General features: G+C 39.1%; 1 protein-coding gene across 1 annotated transcript in view; it reads right to left on the bottom strand.

The window, feature by feature from the left end:
- Positions 1–8,040: 8,040 nt before the first annotated feature.
- Positions 8,041–19,206, bottom strand: part of LOC104164046 (EF-hand domain-containing family member C2-like) — a gene marked incomplete at its 5' end in the record, with an annotated part of 26,306 nt that continues 15,140 nt past the window's right edge. Inside the window, 4 exons of the mRNA XM_009703260.1 lie at positions 8,041–8,136; positions 10,604–10,709; positions 17,689–17,781; positions 18,377–18,574. Coding sequence (XP_009701562.1) covers positions 8,041–8,136; positions 10,604–10,709; positions 17,689–17,781; positions 18,377–18,574 — 493 coding nt within the window. The remainder of the gene's footprint in view (positions 8,137–10,603; positions 10,710–17,688; positions 17,782–18,376; positions 18,575–19,206) is intronic.

Below are 19,206 nucleotides of genomic sequence, written 5' to 3'. Positions count from 1 at the left end.
AATCAAGAAGTTACCATGACACAAATCAAATTTACCATAATACAAGGTTATGAGTGATATCGGTTGCTTACCAAAGATCCGCTGTTGATGAAAGGTGTCTCTGCCTCGAGGAGCAACACTGAGAGGCATCCCAGCTCAAGGGGAGATCGCCACCACGCAGCCAGGCTGCTTAGCCGGGAGAGCTCAAAGAAGGTTCCCTTAGGCTGTCATATTTATGGTTGGCTTGTAGTCAAATTACATGCGATGGGAAAGGTAAGCATGAGACTCCTTGTACCCACAACTTTCTTTGTTCCTTGATAAATGAGTCTTGGAAAAGCCACCTGCTATTCATGTGTTAATCACATGATTGGTATTCCAAGCTCATATGCATCGATGCTCACTGTGTCATTCTGCTCCTTTGTGGGTTTTCAGAGAACAGGTTGAAACTAGATAAGTTCTTGGCCCAGTTATGGCTTAGGTCTTTACCTCCTTTAGACCCTGTACTGAACTACTGCTAGTTTGGTTAAAGGGTGGAGTGCATCCGTCACAGACCCCCATATCTACCTAACTGCAATACTGCATTTTGAGCTGGAATCTGGCAGGATCTGACCCAGTCCTAGGACCTGGCTGCTGCAGCTGAAGCATGTGGACTACCATGAGATGAGTTGAGGATTTCGTGTGCAAGGGTAGGAAAGCAGTAAAACAATTGCCTTTTCCCAGAAAGTAAAGCCAAACCTTGTTCTCACAAAAATCAATGGTGAAACTGTTGGGACCTCAGCAGTGACAGTTCAGGTCCTTCATGATTGTTTGCCTCCTAAAAGGAATTCTGCTTCGTTAAGACACTGAGTCTTTCTAATTTGAATATTTGATTTGCTTCAGGTCTTGGGTTGTCTTCATTATGTGGTTGCCAACAGGGAATCAAAAGGGGCATCTCTGAACCTGCTGCGAGGCTGTGAAACTTCACGGAGCGAGTGTTACATGTGGGGCGAGAGTGAGTGGGCAGGCACATTCCCAAGGGAGCACCTCCCTGTTTGATACCATTGTTATGGAAACTTAAAACTTCAGGAAGGCCAGAGAAACGCAAATGGCATGAAGCCCAAGAGAGACTGTATTTGCTTACTACTTAACACGCTTCTGTGGAACAAAATGTCTGAGTTTCTGCCTTTCCTGGGGTCCTAAAGGCCAAACTCCCTCGTAGGCGTAAAGGTCAGGAATCCAGCAGCGGCGAGGTGATAGAGATGAATCCCAACAGCCACTTGAGATGCTTACTCTGGAAACAAACTCTCACACAAAAGTGGCAAGAACAGAAGACACGATGGAACAGCAAGACAAATGAAAACAGTGTGTTTTGTCCCAGGATGAGTTACCTATGGGGAGAGGGAGGGCAAGAGCAGTGCCTCTGTTTTGCCCTCCAGCTTTTCACATCCATGTGAACCCAGCCAGCTAGCGATGACAAAAACTTCCTGCATTTTGGTGAACTCAAACAATATGATTGAAACAACACAGGAAGAAATGTCCTTCAGCAGCAAAGTAAGTGGCCAGATTGAGGTGGTTCATTGCACAATGATTTGCTAAGCAGAATGGCACCCTACCACACTGCAAAATAAAGCTCTTTTGGACAAAGGAAAGGGATCATTTTTTGTTGCAAATGGCTTAATTAATCACTTCCCTCGGCTCCAAATGGAAAGAGGCTTGAGCTACAAAAGCTCTGCTTGTATTAACCTCCAGGCAAGCAGATGCTCTTCCCTAAAATTCATTTAGCTGTCAAAATGGGGAAAAAATGCCAGCAGCAGAGAGGTTCAAAAACTGTGAAGTCCAGACACTTCAATAAAGCTTTTCCTTTAAACAATAATAATAATAATAGAAAAGTACACTGAAACCCAACTCTAGAGAAGATTTTGTTCCCATTTGTCCAGAAGGGAGAGGCAGGGTAAGGATACCACCAGCGCTTTTACATGCAATCCTTTTATGTAAATGCTTTCAAATGGGAGCTCTTGCTCTTGCCTGCAGACAAAAGCAGAATGCATCACTGTTGCCAGACCACCTGGGACATGGGGAGGAAAGGAAATTTCCAGATGGGTTTTAAGACAATTCATTTATATTTATATAGCCAGAATAAATGTTTTTTTTCTGAGATAGCATTTCCCTTTGCTCTATCTAGACCACCAAGAAAAGAGGGAGGCACAGAATTTCTATTGCATTAATAGTCCTGGTGTTTACGGTTTTGGCTTTTATGAACTTGTGGGAGCTGTTTATTGAGTCATAAACTCTACTAATGGGGATATTATCTCTAAATTATATAAGTACTACAGTATTTGGGTTAGTTAAAAGAAAGGTTTAAAACAGTTACACACTTACAGTTTATCTCAATTACCAACATGATCCCATAATGGGAATTTAATTGCTAATTGCTAGCTTATATTGCAGAAGAATTACAGTAACAACACACAATATATAGCCTGTATAAACATGTCCAGACAATTCTATATTACCTCCTTTCACTGCTACCTTCTCGTGTGGTGGGTTTTTTTATTACAATGATTTAATTCCTAAATGCCTCAAATTAGGAATTCCTCTTTGTCAGGAAAGCATTTCTACCAGTGCTTCATTTGACAGATTTTAGCAAGCCGCCTGCACACACTCAAGTGGCTCTGTGCAAAAGGGACAGCCTTATGCATATGCTTCAATAATTTGCTAAATTAGATTCTCAGAGAGCTCTACCAAGAGAAATTATACTTCCATTTAAATCAACTCAGGTTTTCTCGTTTACCTAGCTAGAGTGAAACTTGACCAAGACCCACTGGCCAGAGCCTGAGTCAAGCTCACTGAGGACAGTCAGGTCCACTTGCTAAGCATGGTGCCGAGTCTCTGCTCAGCTTAAGCTCCAGAACACCCCAAGAGAGGCATCATATGCACATTCAGCACATAGCATGGACACATGTTCTCCTCTGTCTGGTCTGCCCAGCTCAATCTGGACTACCCACAGCTGGCTGAAGCTCAACCCTTCCTGTACGTACCGTACTCACTGCAGTGTGGCCACAACCTGCAGTGAGGGTGGGAGCAGCCAAGTGGTCACCATGCTTGACCTCAGTGCTCCTCTAGCATTGCTGATGGACCCCAAGCGTGGGCTTCATCTCACCTGACAGCAACGCCAACATCTACATTTAGCTGGTTGTTTTAAATTCTTTCACAGTCAGTGCAGAGGGACGGGCAGCATACAGGTAACAAGCCTCCTGTAGATATTCCTGGAGGCTAGTCACTCCCTAGAAGTGCTCATCGCCCTTCCATCAGCAAGGAAGGGATCCAGAGAGCTAGCGCAGGTGCAGACATCTGCACTGTAGACACCTGAAGGCAAGGGACAGAAGTCTCACCCATAAACCTCATGCTAATTTAGAGGAGGCTGCATCCCACCTGCGCCACAGCAGCTCTGCAAAAGGTCTTCCTCTTGTCTTTCAAGACAATGCCGTTCTTCTGACAGATTTGCCTTTGTAAGTGGGAGCTCTCTCAAGTACTGTTAGGTGATACAATGAATTTTTGTTGTTACACATCATCCCACCATGCTGCTTGCCAGGGATCTGCATCAGATTAGAGATGTTTGTGAATCCACTCCTTTACTGCTCTTTGTGCATAGTTCTTAATATGAAACTAGCCTGACAAAAGAGGAGAGCAAAGAGGAGAGATGACTAGGGTGAAGGGCAGATGAGGATAGCTAGTTTATTTTTTTGTAATACATACCAGAAGAAACTTCCAGATGATTCAGAAATGACCAACTGTGCAGAGAAAGAGTTTATATAATCAATCTATAACCTTAATATATTATATCTATATTAACTTCCTTCCTCGTCTTGGTTATGCTCCCTCATTGGTTTTAAACTTTACATCCGAAACTGGTAGGGACATGGACTTCCCACCACACCTCTATCTGGTTTGTTTGACCATTGCTTAAAACATGAGTGCTGCTTCTGACTGGGTCTGAATCACCACCCGAAACAAACAACAAGAAGAAATTAATTCAGAGCAAACAGTAACTTAAAAAAAATAAATAAAATCTTCTTTCAAGATAGTTTTCTCTCAAATGTTATCTATACTGCCCTCTAAAACCTAAAAATAATTTTTAAACTCTGACTGAGCTCAGATTGTGGTATTTTTTCCTCCTGATACTGTAACCTCTTCACAAACATGCTGCTGTTTTGTCTTTCTCATTGTACTGGGGCTTGCTGGCTAAGCCACCTCGAAGAGGAAGAAATGCTGCAAGTAAATATGCAACGGGTAAGTTACTGAGGGTACAGGACATCATTGCTTGAAGAACTAATGTTTCCCTCCATGTCACTGAATAACCTGTGTATGACTACACGATGTTAAGAACTGGATAATTCTTCTAATGATTAGTTCCATGTCTCTAACCACAGGAATACATAGAAGGGTCCAGCAAGCAAGAGACCAGTGACTTACTATTAATGATATATGGACTGTGGGTCTCCGAATGCTGTCAAGTGACTGAAAACATCCAATATTTTGGTTATTGTGGAATTGGGATCTCTCCAGTTTCCCCACAGAAAGTTCACCTTTGGGAAGCAGAAATGTCTCCTGGGCTAAAAGGACAAGACAGAGAGAGCAGACATAGGAGTGAACTGAGCCCAAGCTTTTTCTGTGAAAAGCTTTCCTGCCACGAAGTAAGATCAACTCACATCAGCACGAGGGACAAATGCAGGAGGAGGACTTCAGCATCTTTTCATTTATGTAGACAAATATCTGCCTGATGTTGGTACATACGCCTCTGTCTAGAAAACCACAGTAGATGCCTGTATGATGGGCAGGAGACAGGAAGGTATTGCCTGGTGAGGAACTTCATTTTTGCCCACAGATTTTCTATGGCTGCTTGTGGCTCCCATGTTTGAAAGGGCCCATCTGCCACTGACCAGAGCGGGCACTCCGAACGGGACAGGAGCAGAAGCTGATGTGAGGCCATGAGCTAACCAGCACACCTGCACACGAGGACTGGTCCTCTTTGCTGTTTGCAGCCTACCATTTGCCTGCAGCAGCAGCTATTCCAGGGAACTTGAAGCCTCTTATTCTCAAATGCCAAGCTGAGGAAATAAAAATTAACACTGAACACGCAGCGGACCCCAGCAGCGAGATGGGGAGCCGGTACTGTAATGTGAATCTCTTCACTCCTGCCATGGACAGCACAGATACTTGTGGAAAGAAGATATCTTTGGCTCCCCTGCAGAGATCGAGAGCTGAGATTAATGGCAACTGTGAGGGCTGCCTTCCCCTTTATGCCATGCGTGCTTTAAAGCTGTGGCCTCCTGCCATCTTGAAACATAATCTTGTGGTATTGTCTTCATTCAGGCCCCTCATCAGCAATGTGAAAAGAGAGAAGAAGCTGGTGGCAGGATTAGAGGAGAGGTTGAAATATTCTGGGCAGCATATGCTGTAAGTCACATTATACAAAGAGTATTATTGGACTGCTCATTGGCTAGGGCTTTCCCTTCTGGAAGCACTGCTGCTTGTAAAAAACAAAACCTGGTGAAAAGTGTTTATAACACATCAGACCACAGCATATGACACATTGTAAGCACAGTGACAAGCACTGAAAATATTTTTCAGGCCCTGTCTACCCTGCCTGTATGAGATCCTTTTGTGCTCATCAGGGTTATGCAAGGTGCTTGGGAAAAGAGGAGAAACAGAAGTGACAATAATAATTCAGAAGGGTATTAATAAACTTCCTAAAATTACTGTCATCAGATGACCCATCTCAACCTTAAAACTGAGTACTTTAGTCTTGGAAGGCTGTTGAGACCCTCATTGTTTTAGAAGTGAGAAACCACCTTTTGTCCAATTTAAATTTATTCGTGGCAAATTATACCCATTTGTTCTTAGACTACCAATGTTCTTAACTGAAATAGATTATTTTCCTCGCCTCGCCATAATGTATTTACAGAGAGCAGTTATATTCTCTCTGAGACTTCATTTTATTTCACTAAATAAACCAAGGTCCTTTAATCTCCTTTCTTATCTCCATTCTCTTGGTCACTTTTCTAGTTCTCCTTTGCACTAGTTCCAGTTTGCAGTCACCTTTCTTGGCCATGACCAGACCATGATTGACCAGACCTATACACAGGGTTCCACATGAAATGATAAGAAATTATATTTCTTGTACTAATTGGGTTTTTTTGCTGAAAAGAGGCTCCTCTTTGTCCTATAAAGGAAAATAAAACTAAAGTGAACTTCCCATCTCTAAAAGCTACTTGGGAAGTTCTAAATGTTCAGAGTCAACATTTCTCGGAAACCCTCAGCTGTACAAGATTTCCACAACTGAAATATATCCTTCTGAAGTCTGGGGAACATTAAAAATTTACAAGGGCAACTGCATTCATTTCAAGTATCAAGATCAGTCTTGGGGGCATGTTTTGAAAAATTTCAGCTTTCATCAGAATGGCTTCAAACGCAAGTTACTATCGTTTTGGCTCCTAACACTATCTCCACGGTCAGACATTTTTCTTGTCATGTAAGAAACCATTTTCCTCTTTTGGATCAAAAAGCAGTGCATAGTCTTGTCTACAACTTGGAGCAATTTAACAAGTTTTTACAGTTTTCTTTTTGACCCTCTGGACACAGACCATCACTTACCCATTTTATTGCAAACATCTTCCTAAGTAGCAGCAGCACACATAATTATGCTTTGCCTCAAGTCCTTTTTTTGCTGACAAAAAAAAAGGTAAAAAGCTGCCAAAAGCTTGATATTTTGCCATATGGAGAGAAGAGAATTTCTTCTCAGGAGCTGGGGGGCCTAGAGAGAAGACATACAATAAAAAATTTCATTTACACTATCATGCAAAAGTGCAGCAAGGTATTTCTAAATGGAATCGTTATTTGAAAAGGGATCTCCAAGTTTCCAAAAAGATACAGATTTACTGAATTAAGTTATTCTTTGAACTATCGTCTTTCCCTCAGTTTGGGGATTTAGATACATTGAATTTTCACCCTTCTAAATCAAACACTTGCTCCCTGAATCGCAATTTTGGATTACAGAAAGCGCGAGGTTCTCAGTCTACTGAATGTGTGACTTTCTCAGCCACTGGCAGAGGTGCGCTGGCTCACATCTCTTCCCCTTCCCCTGTGGAATCGCCATGGATGAGTCAGCTCCACGCTTCAACTCAGCTCTTCCATTCTTTAAACTCGGGTAATTACTTCTCTCACAACAGCATGAAGTAAACTCAGATCTAATCATGGCGTTGAGCTGGCATAAGTTTAAACAGACACAAAAATGCTAACAGGAACTCCATTTAGTCGTCGTGATCTTGAGCAAAGAGAAAGGCATCAATTAATTTTCAAAAGCCAAGTACAGTGCTACTGCAAGAAAGCTGCACACTAAAATCGTACTGAAACACCTTCTCTTCATACACAGCTCACCCAAGTAAACCTGGGTGGCTACTAATCCAAGTCAGATTTAAAACAAAAAGCAAGAACTGATAGCTTCTGTGCCTGCGAAATATTTACTTCTACATTGGAAGGCTATAATTATCTCTGATACCAGAGCAACTTTATACTGTGCTAAAACCATGATAGTATTTCCTCCATAAAATAACAAACTTTGACACAAATAGTACTTAAGCATCACCACAGGGATATAGCAAACACACAGATATAAGCTAAAGAGCAAGAGAGGCAATTTGAATGGAATTACCTTATTGTGCTAATATAGTCCGACCTAATATTTTAAGAAGTCATCCAACGACCCTTGTTTGCAGAACAAAGCAGGGTCAGTCAAGTTTTGCTCTGTTTGACTCAAAGACTTCTCAATACTTGTAAGTTCCCCATATAATCAGATAGAAAGATTAGAGGATAGAGTTTTAATTATGCTTGTATAAGTATGAAAGAGTACTGTTGATTTAGGAGTTACAAAACCACACAAAGTATACATCTATGTTGGAATAAGAAATTAAACACAATAAAACCTATATCTGATTTTTTTGTTTTACAAGGCATGTTTTCAGTATCTAAGTAAGCTTTGGAGCCGAAACACTAATCCAAAAGCAGTGTCTTGCACAGATCAGATTACTCTTCTTTGCCAAACAGATCATCCAGAAGTAGTAAGTAGTTGATCCTTTTCACAGGAAGGGATGGTGGTTGTCTGCTCCAGCCATCTTCATTCTGAAATTAGTAACCCAGAGAATATCTCAGAATATAATATTGAAAACAAGAATAATTAAAAGCTGGTCAACCTAAGATTGAATGAGCTGTTTCATCTCCACATACAAATCTGTGAAAAAAGTGGACCTTTATATAGCATATACTCTTAAAAGATTACTATATGCACATTTTAATCAATCTTGCAGAATATTTTATTAAAAATATTTTCTATCATTATCCCTTTTGCAGATATTTTCAAATTAAATAATGCTATATTTTCTAAAGACACTTATACTTCAAAGTCTTGCAAGTCATCTATGTCTCAACACCAAAAATCATACAAAATATGAGATAGAGATAAAGAAGAAAAAAGTCAGCTAAACCAGAACAACTCTGTTGTTGAAATCTATCTGTCAAATACAGGTACTGTAGCCCCAAAATATTGCTTTAATTCATGATAAGCCACAAACAGAATGCCAATTGGATTCTAAAGTTGAACAAGATTTAAATCCCTTCCTTTCTCTGATTTTTTCCATTTCATATTGATCTCTCCATTAAAATATTCCTGTACTGTACCAAAGATAGCCTAGGTATTGCAGATAACTAACAAAATAATAAAGTCAGTAAAACCCAGTAAACTATACTGGCACCAATTTGGGTGCAGTTCATTAAAAACAGCACTATATAACAGTTACAGCAAGGCTTTGGAGCTGATGAGGAACCGATTATCCCAGCATGATGACGATTGATTATATTTTCTATTGATACTCTTTCTTCCTTTTTGATTTCAGCTGTAACCTTCCTCCCCTAACTCCACATACCATTCTCAACTGGGGCTCTTGGGCATTAGTCACTCCCAGAAAGCCCATCCACTGGCTTTCCTCCAAGCAAAGATAACATCATCTTCATATTCAACCAAAACCTCAGTTCTTATGCTGACCAGAACACGTTTCACTACAAATGTCCACTTCAACCTCCTGCTTGTTTCACAAGCACTTTTTCCTCCACACCTTCAACTTGTGAAGGCTGCCTCTTGGTTCCACCACCACTTGCAGCTCACCTTCACCCCACAGGAGCCATCTCCTTCCCTCACCTGCCAGAAATCAGATCATGCTCAATGGCTAGGTAAGCCATTCTGCGAGTGGAAAAAAAAAAAAACAACACGTTCAAACCCATTCAACAGCAAGTGTATCTGTACCTCTGTTTCTTTCACCCTTGCTTTTTGGTACAGAGCTTAACAGCACCATCTTCAAGACAAAAATCCTCCAGGCACAGGCTCTGACCTTCTTTTTGTTTCTGTGGTACTGAGGCTCATGAGGCCTTTTATCCCGACACAATCTCCTGAGAGCAGTCACTGTTTAAATATTGAGTTATAACTTAAGCACAGAATTCTTCTGTAAAAACAAAAGAATACCCACTGAACAAAACCTAATGCACACTTTGAACCACAGGACTGCTGTATAAAACACATGGAAGGGCTTTGATTTTATCTGTACAAGATGGAAAAATTCTTCTCAATGATAAAGTGAAAAATAAACCACCATGGAAAGCAGAGCAAACCAGCAGCATTCGGCCCTCATTAGACATCACCGACAGTTTGAGATGCTACAGAAGAAAGAGCCGGTAAGCCAAGTAAGAGAGAGGAGTCAGGCTAATAGCACAGAACTCGAGGAATATTGGTTTAAACTCTGTCACCATTGAACTTGAATTTAAAGGAATGTTATGTTTCTAAACGGTCTGAATACAATCAAACACATTCTGTACAAGCATAGCAACACATCGGCTAGGCCAGAACAGCAAAACTACGTGTTGGCAGAAGGGCTTCAGATTTATCTGTTACAAAGTTTTTTAAAATGAGCATAATTGCCTTATGCACCATCTATTTTTAAATGTTCCACGCGGCACAAGATGGAAGATCAGATCAATCTCTACAGTTTGTTGATACCGCATTTTTATTTATCCTAAGTAGCAGGCTGGTGGAGATATACAAAGTTGATCCATCAATACTGCTCTTGCTGTACACCTACCAGTGATGTGGTGTATTATGTACAAGTTTCTGTGGAGTTATAAAAAATACATAGCTATTTTCTGCACTGTCAGCGGAGTTTAAAGTACTTCCTGACTATCTCAGCAAGTGAACAGATCATTTGACGTGTGACAGTGATATTTGTGGGTGAAGCGATATTCACATCCATTCTTCATGGACAAATACATCTGTTTCCCCTTTCCTTTTTTTTCTTCTAGAAAAATGTCACAGAGATGTGACACCTATTAGCCGTAGGGATGTTACAGGGCTCCTGGTCCCTGTTTGACTTCTCTGCTTCATCCTAAACCTCCCAGAAAAAAATTAATTACGTGAAGAAAACAGGCACAAATACACAAATATGAAAACTCTTGCGGTCTCCATTGGATAAAGCACTTACATTAAAGTTGGAGAAATTATATCAATGTACTGTACTGTTCCTTTGCACAGATGCACTGGTTTTACCTTGAGAGGAACCTTTACCATCTGGAAAGCAGAGATTTGATTCTTTCTCCAGTTCAGCCCATCCACAAACTTTTTATATTCCACTTGCTTATGGTCATCTTCAAACCTAAGCAGAATATCCATAAGACAACTCAAGGTTAAAGGAAATTTTTAACAAAATCTACAGCATACTAATACATTACTTTTTGGATAATAACTTTTTGCTCCTTTATTACCAAACACTGGCAGGAGTACAGAAAAACACTACCAAACTGTCAGGACTTCTGTATCATACATTCTATTCCATATTCTTACACCTTAATGTCTGTCATAGTAGAATTCAACTACTTTAAGGTTTATTACATTTCAACTAATTTCATTTTATTGTTGAAGCATTGCCCAACCTTTTCCAACACTGATCTCGCAACTGATGGCAAGCATAGAGTTGGGATGATCAACATATGATTCCTTTGTGTAGAAAAGAAACAGGTAGAATGATATGAGACACCTGTGCTATAACACAACTGACCTGCTTTATATGGCTTCTACAGTCACTTCCTGAAAATAAGCAATCCTTCAAAAATGCTGTTTGCACACACCATGAGATCAATTTACAATTGACAAACACATAGCTCTCTAACCTATCAAATAACAGCCAGATTTAAAAATCACAAGCCTTGTCATTTGGTAGTTGGTTTATGGCATTGTTCTCTATTTCTATGGAATAAATATGTATTTGTGTCAGTTATGAGGGTCCCCTAAATGCATGAAGATATATATGCTGCCAGCTAAGGTCTACAAGTACACGTGGGACATGCTGTCTCCCTCCCTCAAATTTCTAAAATCATTACCCTGCACTAATAAACTCCACAGGAGCAGATTTATAAGCCACGTCATCCTTCTGCTGTTGATTTGGATGAAGTAGCTTCAGAAAAAAAGTCCTCAATTCAGCAAAACACTTTGGTGATTAAGCACTTGGGAATCACTGTTGTTTCAGTGGGACTACTCAAATGCTTGAAAGATATCCACAAGCTGAAGCTACCATGCACATCGTTCTTGAACTGAACAGCTGAACTGCTCTGCTATAAATACTGTACTAGCAGCTTCTGTGAACGACATCTTTCTCACCTAACACTACCTACATATAAAAGTGACCTGGTTTAGGTATATAAGTACACCCTGGAAGTGTCTGTGCTTCACTGGGGTCCATGGATATACATTCAAACTAGCAAGACTAAATACCTATTCTTTGGTATGAAACATCAGGTTAAACAATTCTGCCCTGTAAACTGGTGAGACAAATACTACTGCACAGGAGCAAGATCATCTCCAGGAAACAAGTCTTTTAGAAAATCATTTTATCTTGTTCTTAAAGAACTAGCACTGCACAAAACATGGGCCTCAAAACCCTTCAATCACTGCAGAGGGTTCTGGTAAAATTAAGCATGAAGGTACTTAAAGGGAGAATTTATAGCACAAACTTGGAAAACAATACCGGAGAAGAGGAGAAATAAGTCTAGTGGCACAAATAAACTGAAATAAACTGCAACTCATCCTCTCCTCCTCCCCCCACACTTTTCATTTAATAGTCAGCAGGAGAGATAATAATAAAATATACTGAAAGCCATAAACAGAGATGTTAGCGATAAACTGGAATGTTAAGTACAATGAGTTATACTGAAGATGAAATCAAAGTCAGAAAAGAATGCTACTGTTACTAGTATTAAAGAGAAGCCTGAAAGACTGCCACGAGATACCTGCCTATGACAGCTTGCTTCTTTATTATAGCTCACACACAAGTTAACGTTTTCGTAAAGCCTTACTTTTGGGGAATATATCCAATATACAAGAAAATTATCATTCCCACTTCTACGGGGTTCTTGATTGTTTCAGGTTTTTTGCAGGTGGCAATTGGGAAAAGAAAAAAAGAGTTTCGCATTAGAAGTAACAAGACAATATAAAAGCTTATTTCTCTTGGAAAAAAACCTATGGCACACACATTATGAATTTCAGAATTATCATGACAATTATTTTTTTCTTTTACTATACATGTATTTATCTTTTGTTCATTGAGAAAAGTTAAAAGATTAAGTCTACTGCCAAGATGCAGAGGTGTATAAGCAGGATTTTTAAATAAAGAACAAGTGAAGGTGTGTAACTACTTAAACTATGTTGAGGTAATTAAGTCAAGGAAAGCATTGCTTTTTCTTTCGACAAACATTAACCAGGACAAAAGTCCTGTGATGTGACAGCACTAACAGACTGAAATGACAACATGGGCATGAAGTTAACTATAATCAAAGATTTTAACATGGGCAGAGGAAACGGGATTCCTAAATCCCATATATGCTACAGAAAGCAGCTTAAAATATTAGTCTACAATAATTCAGAAAGAAAAAAAAAAATCTACAGTTTAGATCTCTTTCCTGCTGCGACTTATTGTATCAATCTACTAAAAGCACACACTCGCAATTTGGCACAGAGTATCCAGATGGACTGAAGAGATGTTATCAATTTGTGCATTATTAGGACAGAGATGTCATACATTTCAGTGGCTGCAGTTAATGACTGAAACTGACAGTGCTTCTCAGGGAAGGAAATTAGATTTGTCTTATCAAGAAGATGCAACAAAGATCTCTTGAAACCATACTTCTCTTCAGTTTTGCCCTATGACTTAACCAATGCATGTGATATTAGACTATGAAAGTCATTCCCCCCATCCCAATCATAGTTTGCAGAGCTTTTTTTGTTCTTTGACATTATAGAAACCACCACACTTTTCTGCTTCTAAAATATATATTCATAATTAAATACTCCAGATATGTGAAAAGTCTGGTTAAATTACATTATGACCATTTCTGAGGATGCTTTGGAGAGTAAAGGCTATTTTCTTACAAATATTTTTTCTTTCCCATCAAGAAATCTGTAACCCAAACATTCATGTGAAAAGTTAATGTACATGCAGAGTTTTTTTAGTTCTTTAGTTTTGAATAACTTTTATTAAGAAGTTAATCTGATAATAATAGAGGAGAAGCATCATGCTGCTTTAACCTTACAGAAAAGGTTGGGATTCTTCAGCCTGATAGTCTCTGTGTAACACAGCTATACACCTAAATTGCCATAAACTGCTCATATGAAAAGATTTAAAACAGCAAGCACAAACAAGTCTATGCAGCTGATCAGTACGAATTAAGTAATGGCTACCACCTTTTGCATACATTTGTTCACATCTTGAACAACTATAAATTGAACCATCAGTTCCTCAGCATACCGAATAACAGAAATAATTTCTTTTAAGAGATCCAAATATTAATGCTAGAGAGTCTTTTCCCCACAAATGCCATAGGGAGTCTCAGGCATCAAAGGTAACAAGCAGAAGACAGAGTGCAGGAGAAAGATCCTGTGACCATTTCCAATCTTGCTCCTGCTACCAGGACTCTTGCTGTAGCAGGAAAAGAGGGTTTGCTTCCTGAAAGAAATAGGTCATCCCTTAAAAAACATTACAGCTAGGCAACTAGGTAAAATATTATTACCCAGCCACAAGCCAGGGAGAAGCTGAGCAGGCAGGAGTGGCCTGGCCTGTTAATGACTTGAGAACTGGGATGACCGTGTAGGGGGCCCATTGTTATCTGGCACTGCTACCTGAGACACCAGAGATTCGCTTTTTCAAAACAATAAGCCCTGCCCCAGAGTCCAACAATCTGACCCTGGTATTGTGGAGAGCTGAAGAACTACACAGCCACTTTTAACAGAAATTAAAAGACATATTTTAAGAAATCAGGACATACACTTAACAACTGAATTAATGTGGAACAATCAACATGTAATACTTGTAAACTTGTCACCCATTCTTTCTTCCCTTCATTTTTTCTTTCCTTATCTGCCAGCTGTTTCTATATCCTCTGAGGAAGGACTGCATCTTTTTAAGTCCTTGTTAGCATACATTTAATGTTGCAGTAAATAAAAATAACAGGAAAAAAACCCTAAATTCATTACTTAAGCACTTTAGTAACATTTATTTATTAAACAAACTATAACTGTTCATTATGCCTGCATAACTTTAAAGAAATGTTTATAATGACTACTGTAGTTTTCTGGCAGAAACAATTGTGTACCATCTGCATTGCTTAATACGTTGTGATTAAAAGTCTGTATTGCCCTGTGATTAAAAAACTAACTGAGAAGCTAGTTGGAGATGCTGATGGAGAAAGAAAATACTTTTTAATAAGCCAGCTCAGGCAAATTGGAAAAATGGGCACATTGTTGGGTACCTAAATCCTACTATTTCACCATCCCACAATTAAAAATACAAGTTTACTCTAGACAGACAATAAGAAAGGGTCTTACGAAACCTCAGCCTTTGTGCTAATTCTCCCTACACTCGGGAAATTGAATGGTCTTTGGGTACAGTAAACAAGTCTTGGGTCATCTGGAGGTTACCACAAAATTAGACAGTAACTTCTAGTCCCATCCCATGCTTTTAATAAGTGACAGATCATTGCAGTATAATTTACAAACGTAAATAATAAATATTTTAAGAGTATTACCTTTCAAAATGGAAAACCAGAACAATTAAGTCCTACAGAAATTCTTTGCCACCTAATCTCAGATAGCAAAGCTGAATAAACATAAAGCTTCAGTCTTCAACTATTATCTGATCACATTGTCTAGCATCATTTTATAGCTGAATAGGGTCTGGCTAGTACATTAGCTATATATACTGATTTTGTGGGAATCAATCCAACAGTTTTTATTGTAGTACTTTCTTCCTTCATAAAGACAGATGCACACAGTAGGATGACCACCACCACTTGTTTCAGAAACATCAGACCCAAAATGACATGCCTCCTCATCCAAAAAAAAAAAAAACTAGGGAAATAATATTGCTGACAAACTTTGCCCACACTGAACTATATATACTCCCCAGGAGTGAGACTGTTCTTCATTAACAATAAAACTTCCTGTTTCGTGATTCTTTAGTCTTGAATAAAACTAGCAAGAGGAAAGGAAGGGTAAAGTCTAAATCTCATTCAGCTGCCTCTACTCTTTGATTGCCAGATCACTGGAAATTAACTCCTATTAAACAGCCTTCAAAAAAAATCCTTCCCCTGAGTCTGCATCCTCATGAAACAATAAACTTACCAAGCAGTGCCAACTGCACACATTATTAAGAATGTGTCAATCTTCCTTCTTACCTGCAGCGCAGTGACTCACCACATGAACTGCCATCTTTCAAAGCAGTTGACATTGTAACTTAGAACTGGCATTACACATGGCACTCTAACATATGAAGTACTTCTCACACTGATTTCTGAGGCCTAGCTTCACACCATCTACCTTTCTCAGACAGAAATCTGCAATACAGGCTGGTCACAGCCCCTTTAGAAACAAAGAAAAATGGATGGTAATTTAGAAATCCAGCTCTTTCACAGGCTGAGGAGATAACACTCTCCTCATCCACTGCCTACAAAAAGAACCTACAGCGGCTGAATCCTAATTCAACTCTCACGGTTACCTGACTAAAGCTGGGTGAAATCCAGTCCTCAGCCTTCTCCTTGTCTTCTAAGCTTATCTCTAATCTTTATTACAGTCTACCGGGTTTTTTCTTTTTAACTGCCTACACCAAGACTCTTCAGGAGAGAAGAGGTTCATCTCACAAAAGCTTTCCCTGGTACAAATTCACAAACAATAAACACATCTCTAGAGTCTATGTTGTGTCAGGCTTGTCTGTTTTTCATCAGCCTTGAGTTAGTACATAAAGGAAACCTCCAGACCCTTGTCTGTGCATCTATTTAATTTCAGCCTTTATGCAATGGAAACTATGAGAACCCCTTGCCCTAGTACAGGATGTCAATTGTCCTCCAACACTTTTTATGTTGGGCAGTTTAGTGGGAGTTCTAAAAAATGAGTTTCAGATTAATGCTAAAATTCAGACATGCTTCTGATGACTAATGCTTGTAACCTAAGTGTCAGAAGTGATGAATGGCAAACAAATTGCCAAAGTCGTCTATCTGGCTACTGCAGGAAACTATTCTGAAATTTTTTGGTCTGGAAATGGGGTCTTTGTGAAAAATAGCCCCTTAGGCTTCTTAAAGCAGTCTTGTTGATACTGATTTAAGTTGGAAATCTTGACTGCAGTATGAAGATGCTTTATTAAAATGGATTCCACATTTCCGCCTGACAAGAGTCTTTTCATTATTTGTTAAATCCAGATGCTTAGTTTGCAATTCATCCTGAAATCAAGAAGCATATCTACCTGAAAGCATCTAAACATGACAGAAGACAAGACCTGCTCCTGCTTTTAATGCAGTATGAAGGCACAGTCAAAACATTTAATGATTTCCCACAAGGCAAAGAAGAGACCAATGAGCATGCATTTAAACCTATTACCAGAAAATCCGGCCATGAAAACCAAACTCAACATGGCATGAGTGTTCAGAACACCATAGGTTACTCTGAACTCTAGCCTTTAATACAAGAGCACTGAATACTAGTTCTTTTCACTTCTACTCCATTAATAGAGCTAGCCAAGCAATTTGTCTCAAAATAATTAAATGTGCTCTGGAAAAATACCAAAACCATGCTAATACTCATTTTCTTTTTTAAAATTTACAATAAATTATGTTTCAAGTGAGATTAATAGGAGAAGCAAACCACTTTTATTTACTACTGATGCTGCCTACTTGATTCAAGGACATTTCATTGTATTCATCCTGGAATGTTGCTTAACACTCACATAATGTGCTTTCATAAAATCATTGGTTTTACCTTGCATATACACAGGAAAAACTAATGCAAAAAGGTGAACCTCATTAATAAGTATTAGTAGCTGATTCCCATCAGACTAATTCCACAGAACTCTGGCAAAAAACTGCATGATCTACCGTGCCAGATAAAATGAAGAAAAGTTGCTAACATGGATGCACATCAGTTGATTATAAATATTCTATAAATAGGAAAGTCCACATGTGTATAGGGACAAAGTCAGCATCGTGAAATGATTAATATTATACAAATGACAAATTCTTAAGAACTGTATCTGCAGTAGATATTTAGCATTGATTTGCACCCATATGCGCAGGTCATACGATCTGCCTTTAACTTACATGGTCAGTAAAGCTTGCAGATCATCATCAGCCAGTGGCAACTTAAAGGACTTGCAAATAGTCCTGCACATCTCATGAGGCAGCACTCCACACCTACACAAACAGGAAGAGAGGAGAAGAAGTGTACATTAGGTATTTTCCAGATTTACTTCAAGTGAATGTTGCTGTGAATAGGAAAACACATGAGGAATGTCAGGCTAGAAGTAAAGAAAACAAGGTTTTATGAAGTTTCACTATTATAAAGCTGAGAAACTTGAAGGGCACATGGTGGCCTGTCTCCCCCACGCTGAGGTACTTAGTGATTCTCTGTGATTCTTTATCTGTGACATCAGAGAACAAAAAGGGCAAATGAGTCATATAAAGAACCAGCTACAAATCCTTTCTTTTTCCCCTTAAATCACTATTTCTCCTCTTTGATTTAAAATACTGTGTTTTGCCTGTGAACAGACATTTGATTATGTCACAATGTTCAGTACAGCAGCTATAATAAAAAATCCACAAACAAAATGAAAAAGAGACAAAAAGGCTATCCTTTTCTTGCCTACTGTCAAGCGCTGAGAGAGGTTTAACATTACAAATAATATCCTTTGGCTGCAATATATCATTTGCTCAGCAGCAAACAGAAAGTAGGTAGGTTTACAAGAAGAGCTTCCCAAATAACAGCTTCGGATAAATAGAGTAAACTTACTTCTCACGGTCATTGTATATAAGCACCGCAGACAGTTGTTCAAAATTCTCGAAGTTATTTTTCTTTAGTTGTTCTTGAGTCACTTCAAGGAGGACGTGAAGGTCCATTTCATATTCATCTCTCACACTGTAATAGCGCCCGAGAGTCATAATTTCATGTTCTGAAAATGCTCCATCAGTGATACTGACTATTAAATTTCTGTTCACAAAAACAACAGCCTACATTAGTTTTAAGTAAAGGAGTTAAAAACAGTTAATAATCACTAAATTTCAGGGGGGGAAAAAGGATTAAAGTGCACTCATTATCAAATGCTGTATTTAGACATTAAAAGAATGTATCTACTTAAATTTGAAATCCAGATCTGTCCAAGAAGGTATTATGGAAATTACCTGAACTCTTAAACTTTTGCAGGATGTCCACATTTCCGCAGTAATTGGCTATGCATACAAAAATACCCAATATTAATGACTGAAGCCTTTTACCAGAGCTTAAGAATCAGGACTAGGAATTGCAGTTCAGAACAACCTCCTCTGCTTTATATTGTTGGTGGAGGGGAGAAAAAGAACTAATTTTAAAGACTACATTGTCTTTGCAGTGGGGGTTTTGTTGCCTCCAATGATTACAGAGTTCTTCATATGTCCTGGATGTCAACACAACATGAGGGAAGAAAAAACACCAGCAGCAAAGTATGCAAGGAAACCCAGCAGGCTTCCTGCTCTGGGGGTAAAAACTGGCCTGAACTCTAGGTTACCTCAGCTGCTACAAGGCCTCTTGTCCAACCTGGCTTAGCATAACTACATTGGCGTTATCATCCCAAATGTCTGCCCCTG

This window comes from Cariama cristata, unplaced genomic scaffold (genome assembly GCF_000690535.1).
Source record: "Cariama cristata isolate BGI_N322 unplaced genomic scaffold, ASM69053v1 scaffold1227, whole genome shotgun sequence".
Lineage (NCBI taxonomy): Eukaryota > Metazoa > Chordata > Aves > Cariamiformes > Cariamidae > Cariama > Cariama cristata.
The sequence above is the reverse complement of the archived record's forward strand: the minus strand, read 5'-3'. Positions and strand labels throughout refer to the sequence as shown.